General features: G+C 52.6%; 1 protein-coding gene across 1 annotated transcript; it reads left to right on the plus strand.

The window, feature by feature from the left end:
• The first annotated feature begins 777 nt into the window (after positions 1 to 777).
• Positions 778 to 6,205, plus strand: RBM15B (RNA binding motif protein 15B). The gene is given in 2 exon segments (XM_088459074.1): positions 778 to 3,079; positions 5,958 to 6,205. Coding segments are annotated over 2 exon segments (2,277 nt in total). The 5' UTR covers positions 778 to 922; the 3' UTR covers positions 6,078 to 6,205.
• Positions 6,206 to 8,224: the final 2,019 nt, after the last annotated feature.

The following is an 8,224-nucleotide window of genomic DNA, read 5'->3' on the forward strand; positions in this document are numbered from 1 at the left end:
TCGCTTAGCATAGTCATCCAGCTACCTCGGTGCAACCTTTTGGACATAAAAACACTATTGTGAGGTGTGAGGTGTTCAGAATAGACTGGAAATGAGTGGAAATTAAGGTTATTGAGGTTAATAATAGCATAGGAGTAGAAAAACCCGCAAATTCTGTGATTTTAGCTGTTTTTATGCTTTTTTAAAAAAAAATACAGATCCAAAACACAAAACCCAGAACCCAAAACACGGAAGGGTGGTTTTGGCAAAACCAATCCAGATCCAAAACACGAAGAAAGATCCAGATCCAAAACCAAAACACGAAAAGTGGCCGGTGCACACCCCTAATTATTATGGGTAATATCAGGCACATTATTAGGGGTATTAGGCACATTATTATTATTACCAGGTGCAGTATTAGGGTTGCCATGTGCGGACATATTATTGGGGACAGGAGTGTGTTGCACAGTGATGGAGCAGGAGGGGTACTGGGCTGTGGCTGCTCCGGGGTATCAGGCACATGTGGATGGAGCCCCGGGCTGGAAGAGCACGTTGTTATTATCGCTGCTGCTGCCGCCCTGTACGGCCGCCATTTTGGAGGAGCCGGTTGCTTTTCCCTCCATACCCGTAGCTCTCCCTGCAAATGTCTCCTCCTCCCCGGCGGCCATGTCCACGGCTCAGTTTTCCCTCTAGCACCCGCTGGCTGCTGCAGGCGCCCAATACGGCGGCCACACGGTTCCCATGGCGACCGCGCGCCCCCGTCACTCCACCCAGCCAATGGCCGGCCCGGGCGCGCCGCACGTGACCCCGCCGGTCCCCGCCCCCTACCCCGGCGCCCCCCGATGACGGCGGCAGCTCTCCCTCCTCCCGACTCATTGTGGAAGATGGCGGCGGCGGAGTGAGCGCGTCCCCCGCACCCAGCGAGCCGAGCCCCGGGAGCAGCATGAAGCGGCAGAGCGAGCGCGGGGAGCCCAGTCCCGGCCGGGCCAAGCGGCTGCGAGAGCGGCGGGAGGAGGCCGGAGGCGGCGGCCACCACAAGAGCTCCGGGGGAAGACGGGAGAGGCCCAACCAGGCCGGGGCCTCGTCCTCATCGTCAGCCTCCCGCCGGCCCCGGCCCCTGCTGACGCCCAGCCCGGCCCCCGCCGAGTCCCCGGGGCTGGAGTACAAGACACTGCTGATCAGTAACCTGGGCTCCACCCTGCCGGAGCCGCTGCTGGAGGACTGGCTCTTCCGCCACTTCCAGCGCTTCGGGGACATCAGCGTCAAACTCTCCCACACCCCGGAGCTGGGCCGGGTGGCCTACATCAACTTCCGCCGCCCGGCCGAAGCCCGGCAGGCCCGACACGCCAAGCTGCGGCCTCTTCTCTACGACCGGCCCCTCCGTGTGGAGCCCGTCTTCACCCAGCAGCCGGCCCGGCGGCCGGAGCCCGTCCCCCTCAGCACCCTGCCAGCCTACCCCCGCTCCACCTCGCCCAGGCACCCCCTGCTGCCCCCCGCCTCCGCCGAGGCCTACTACAGCCTGTACGAGGAGCGGGCCCGGGGGGGCGACGACGAGCAGCTGGCCCCGGAGGACGACCACCGGGCCACTCGCAACCTCTTCATTGGGAACCTGGACCACCTGGTGACGGAGGTGGACCTCAGGAGGGCGTTCGACAAGTACGGCCCCATCGAGGAGGTGGTGATCAAGCGGCCGGCCAGGAGCCAGGGGTCTGCCTATGCCTTCCTCAAGTTCCAGAACCTGGACATGGCGCACCGGGCCAAGCTGGCCATGAGCGGCCGCCTGCTGGGGCGTAACGCCATGAAGATCGGCTACGGGAAAGCCAACCCCAGCACCCGGCTCTGGGTCGGCGGCCTGGGGCCGAACACGTCGCTGGCGGCCCTGGCCAGGGAGTTTGACCGCTTTGGGAGTATCCGAACTGTGGACTACGTGAAGGGAGACAGCTTTGCCTACATTCAGTACGAGAGCTTGGATGCCGCTCAGGCCGCATGCACACAGATGCGCGGCTTTCAGCTCGGGGACCGCAGGCTACGTGTGGATTTTGCAACGGTGACCCCAGAAGAAGCTGCAGCGGCGGCAGCCAGATATGCCCCCGTTCAGCCCACCCCCTACCCGCTGCCTCTTCCCTATGAACTGCTACAGTCTGAGGCCTATAGCCGGCACCGGGCTGCACTGGAGCCAGATTTGAGAGTGAGAGATAGGACTCCTCCCCATCTCCTGTACTCTGATCGGGAGAGGCCGTTTGTGGAGGCAGGATGGGTGAACTCTGAGCGGAGAACCATTGGGCAAGCTGCACGGAGCAGGAGCGGAGACCGAGGGGGTTTGAGCAGCTCTAAGACCAGGGAGGAGAGACGGAGACGACGCAGCCTTTCTGGAGATAGAGGGAGGACTAGAGTGGAAAGGAGCCCAGATCGTCCGAGGAGGGAACCTTCCGAGAGAGAACCAAGCACCCCACCATCCCCACCACACAATCACCGGCCCCCACCACAGGAAAAGCCCCGTCCTCCAACCCCTGAACCACCCCAGCCCAGGAGAAACCACCACCCAAGGCCACCTGAGCCCCCTGCAGAAAGACAGTCTCCAGGGGTAGAGAAAGGACGGACGCTGCCGCCTCTCTGGTGTGGCCACCTGGTACTAAAGAACAGCTGTTTTCCAACCTATCTACACTTCTTGGAAGGGGACCGTGATGTGCCCAGTGCCCTACTTAGGGACCGCACTGCACCCAATGGGGGTAGTTTGTCACAACTCAAAATTGCTCAACGACTCAGGCTTGATCAGCCCAAGCTGGAGGAAGTTACCCGCCGGGTGAGGCAGGGTACCACCGGAGGCCATGCCGTGCTTGTTGCTAGTCAGGCCCCACAGAACGAAGGGGCAGTGCCCGGGGAACCTGGCTTACAACGCCGCCTGCTCAGAAACCTGGTCTCATATCTGAAGCAGAAGCAGGCGGCTGGCGTCATTAGCCTGCCAGTGGGAGGGAGCAGCAAGAGCAGGGACCCCAGCGGGATGCTGTACGCTTTTCCACCGTGTGACTTCCACCAATTGTACCAGCAGACTGCCCAGCGCACTGTAGGCAAGCTAGAGGAGAACATGATAATTGTGTTGGTCAAAGACCTCGGCTGATCTAAGACTTACTGTGGCCACAAGGGCCTTCTGGGACTGTCTAATGCGCACTCTATCCTGTCTCTGTTATGGTTTTCAGGGCTGAAATTGTCACTGCAATGTGTGGTTAGCCTTTACCCTTTAAATACGGAAGTGATGGGGTTCAGGCACCTTCCGCCTTCAAAGGGTTAAAGAAATAACAGCAACAAGTAACTGCCCCCCTGTCATACATTCTACTGTAATAGACAGACTTGGTAACAGTAGGGAGTCTCGTCCCACTTATTCCTCAGTAATCACTCTATGAGCAGGGTGATAGATCAGGTCCTATTTTATATGTCTGAACAGAACTGAATTCTCCCAGTCAATTTGCTGCTGGACAGATTACATGTGTTTCTTTTTGTTTGTTTTTTAAAATTCTTTTCACCTTGTCTGGTGTGTTCTGCTCCCTCGCTCTTCAGAGAGCCCCCTAACAAATTTGCTTTGTGTCTTTGGATGGGCGGTGGTGGGATAGAGTAATGTTTTCTTTGGTCACAGTTGGGGAGGGGGCTAGTGCTGTTTTTAGGTTTGCGTGCTTGTGTGACTCTGGAGTCCTCGGTAGTGTGAGGGTCCAGCGAGTGCCTTATGTATATGTGTTGCTGGTGCGATGCGTTCTGTCACTGTGTGTCTATGCTGGAGGATGTGTGTGGGAATAGGGGGAGGATGGCGAATCCCGGAGGTCTTATTAGTGCTTACAGTCTCCCTGTTTATAACCAGAGAGAGCCTCCAAGGATCAGAGCCTGCTCGTTATCTCCTAATGAGGTATAAGTGTGCCGTACCCTGAGAATTAACAAATTGTGATGTGTAGTGAGACTGGTTACCTGCGGATAAATCCTCATTAACTCTGTCACTGCAATCGCACATAAACACTGTATATCTGCAGGGGTATTTATAGTCATTGCTATATATAGCCAGGTGTGTACATGTTATCTATGTATGTACACCAGAGATTGTATGTTCTGAAGGCTTATATGTAAATGACAGGTCTATACGGTGTACACACTGGTTCCTATGTTTTATATAGTCACTCGTGTGAGAGGAGTCTGAATTCAGTCTATATTTTGCCTCTGTATATACATAGATAATGAGTACATGTGTGCAGGATAAGGACACAAGGAAATTCAAATTTGTAAAAGAGATTTCGGGAGCCATCAGCTGAGCGCACAATTAGTTATTATATAACGTGTAAGATTTCAGCAAACGTTATACAGGCTTCTATGAAAGGCCGGCACGGGTTGTAATGCTGATCAGACATCTAGGTGGCCTACATGGTATGGCATATGTACCAAATCGGGGAACTCTACAGACACCACTGATCCCATCTGTGTGTGACTGCGGGAAAATGACCCAAATAACTTTTATACAATTATACACAGTAAAAGACCGAGGTCTGACCCAAATGATCTGTCTGATCCGGGTGTAGGGTGTGAACGGATCCCTCTGAGATGGAAGCGTATGAAAGGCGTCTTCTGTGATAAAAGCTTGTGCCCATTTGTTACAATTTTGTATCTGGTTTGTGTTGTGAAAATGACCGTGTGAAGCCATTTCCGTCTATAGTGATTTTACATATTTATTAATGATTCTTTCTGTGGCTTAAAATCTGATTGCGGTTCTCTCAGCTGTTGGTCAGGGATGTCTGCTAAGGGTCCCCATCCAATGTGTGTCTTCAGGGATAAGTGATCAATATGTATCTGTGTGAGAGGATGAGACCCCGCCATTCATTACCCACAGAGAAGTTATTTTTATTCAGCCTCCTCGCTCCTTCAGGCCATAGCATGTATTGCTGGTTCGGAGACCCTACCAAGGAACCCCACCATAACAGTCCATAGGTTATACATGATATGTATTTAAAGTCACTTTGGAGGGGTTGTATATTGAACGTGGCTCCTGACTGGATCAAAACTCGGGCTGTCCAACCAATCAGAGTCCACGTTTTATGCACAACTCTTTCAACACAGTCTTGAATATTGTCCTATGGCTCACGCCTTCCAGTGATCACTGGTGACCCGATGACTAGTGAGGGTAGATAATTGTCTTATACATAAGATGATGTTTATGTGCCGAAGGACTGACCTAGCCATTATCTACCTGTTGCGTAGCGCCACCTGCTATCTTTGGTACTTCGTTGATGAACAACAGCTCTCATGGTGCTGAGAAACCATCCCGTTGTAGCTTTATGGAAGTTGTAGTTCAGCTGGAGTTCCAAAGACTGGTCGTCCTGTCTAAGACCATGTATACTGATAGCGCCACAGTCTTCTGCCCAGTTCTAGAGGGCTCATGGCTGTTCATGTTATCTGTAGGAGGCTGTGGGCCATTTAGCTGTGGGCTTCTGGTCAACTCCTGATGGTAAAACTCCCGTCATGTGCTTTCTCAGTTGTACATGTCGGCCCTGTCATCTTAAGCCTAAGGACCACACCTGCATATTACAGTATGGCCAGGACCTGGCACTCTGATAATATAGCGATGATTTGGGATCGCTGTTCCCATCACTTTTCACTATAAAAGTGCTGTATACAACAATTCCCATTCACTTATCAATGCAGCAATTCCCATTAATTTCCCATCACAATACGCAGCAGCTCCCTGGTCATGAACCGGCAGCATCCTCCCATCACACAGCCCATGTGGCATTGCAAGATAACAGGGAGGAAATGTACCTATTATCCCATAAGTGTGCGCTCCCCGGCATGGTCGTTAGAAGCCAAAAACCAGACAGAGGATCTGCAGCTGTTTGGGGAACTAGAAGTCCCAGCGTGTTCTGCCAGCTGGACTGCCATAGGTTGGCAGAGGCTGTGTTGCTGTAAACCACTATCTTACTGATCGGTTGTTTTACTTTACTCACCAGACTACTTTACCTACTGCGTATGATGTTCTCACCGTAAACTTGTGTACGCAAATGAGTTTCTGCCCACACGTATGAGAATGTTTGTGGCATAGAACACGCGTGACCCATATCCATTTGTAGGTGCCAGCTCCAGGTTCCCTCATTGCCCTGATGCATTATTAGCGTTGCAATATTCAGCAGCATACTTCCAGAATGTATAGAGAAAATGTCAATAAAACCTGTTGGAATAAAGAGTATGTGAGACAGACTGAGGTGACTTCTGGTTTGTCTATCTGTATTCTGGTCATATGGAGAGGTGCAGTCATCGCTTTACTAATTACCCTGCAATTCTGTGTGATGTGTAATTCTGTTATTCCCCAAACACCGTGTACAATGTACTTTCCCTATTGGATGCAGATAGAAGTGTTGGTAAACTGGGATTATAGATAAGTACAAACAGCGACACCTGTCTTGTCAGTATCCTAACCCTTCCCCTCTACCTACCCATAACCCTCCCTGGTGCCTAACCCTCCCCCTCTCCCTACCCATAATCCTCCATGGTGCCTAACCCTCCCCCTACCCATAGCCCTCCATGGTGCCTAATCCCTCGCTCAGTGCCTAACCCTTCCCCTCTACCTACCCATAACCCTCCCTGGTGCCTAACCCTCCCCCTCTCCCTACCCATAATCCTCCATGGTGCCTAAACCCCCCCCCCCCCCCCCCCCTATTGCCTAACCCTCCCCCTACCCATAACCCTCCCTGGTGTCTAGCCCCTCCTCCTTTAGTGCCTAACCCTCCCCCTACCCATAACCCTCCCTGGTGCCTAACCCTCCCCCTCTCCCTACCCATAGCCCTCCATGGTGCCTAATCCCTCCCCCTCTCCCTACCCATAGCCCTCCATGGTGCCTGATCCCTCCCTCCTTAGTGCCTAACTCTACCCATAACCCTCCCTGGTGCCTAACCCCTCCTCCCTTAGTGCCTAACCCTCTCCCTACCCATAACCCTCCCTCCCTGGTGTCTAAACCTAACCCCAGTACTTATCGTCTGGCTACCAGCGCCAGGATTCTGGCAGGAGTCCGGATTCCGGCGATGCCATCCCGATTGTTGGTATTATGACAGCATCCCTTCCGAAGCTTTACTGCCACTCTCACTTCAGTGCTCACCTGTGTCTGCAGCATCCACCTTCATAGGCACAGCACACATCTGGCCAGAGCCCCCTGGGTCCGTTATGAAAAATGTGCTGTAAGTTTAATTTTATTCCCTAATAGTAATTAGAATGTGTTGCCATTGCAGCAGAGCACTGTCTGTGTGCGCTCAGGTGCTGGTGTGGCTCTCCCTGTATCCTGTGACACTGGTGGGTTAACGGCTCAGTCTGGGCTAGAAGGTTACAGTCCGCACTTATCTGCTCCCCCTGTTCATAGAAGACACTAAGACGACTATTGAAATGGTTGTGTCTAGTTTGTGTTCTTCATCATGGCTGAAACGCAGATCCGGGTACCTTATCATGGTATGTGAGTAACACAATCTCAGAGCAATTAGACGCCTTTGGTATAACAAGTTGTTATAGAAGCGTAGACCAGGACTATGGAAACCAGCATTTACATAGCAGCGTCTGCAGCCGGGGAGGAAACCTGAGTAATGCTAAAGATGATTATAGCCACACTCTATGGTCTGTGTCTTAGAGCTCGTTCATGGAATATCATTTAGAAACTGTTTAATCAAATCCAGTTATTCATAGAACAATCATCTTTTTGCCATTACAACAAAGAATATTAAAACTGAGATGAACCTTCTATAAGGTCGCCGGCCCTAATAGGAAGTCTGTGGCCTTGTACACACCAGTAATGAGAGATCCCAGACACATAGTCCTTGTGTTTCCTTATAGTGCTCCCATCCTCCATGCAGCACAGCGGATTGTGTACTGTGCCCTATAGCAGTCCATTGTGCTGTGCTGGGCTCTGTAGTGCGCTGTACCTGGCCATCACATCAATGTCTCCTGTGCTGGGCTCTGTAGTGCGCTGTACACAGCCGTCACATCATTGTCCTGTGCTGGGCTCTAGTGCGCTGTACCTGGTCGTCACTACATTGTCACCTGTGCTGGGCTCTGTAGTGCGCTGTACCTGGGCATCACATCAATGTCTCCTGTGCTGGGCTCTGTAGTGCACTGTACACAGCCGACACATCAATGTCCTGTGCTGGGCTCTGTAGTGCACTATACACAGCCGTCACATCATTGTCCTGTGCTGGGCTCTGTAGTGCGCTGTACCTGGCTGTCACATCATTGTCCT

This window comes from Taudactylus pleione, unplaced genomic scaffold (genome assembly GCF_031769625.1).
Source record: "Taudactylus pleione unplaced genomic scaffold, aTauple2 ptg000893l, whole genome shotgun sequence".
Taxonomy (NCBI): Eukaryota; Metazoa; Chordata; class Amphibia; order Anura; family Myobatrachidae; genus Taudactylus; species Taudactylus pleione.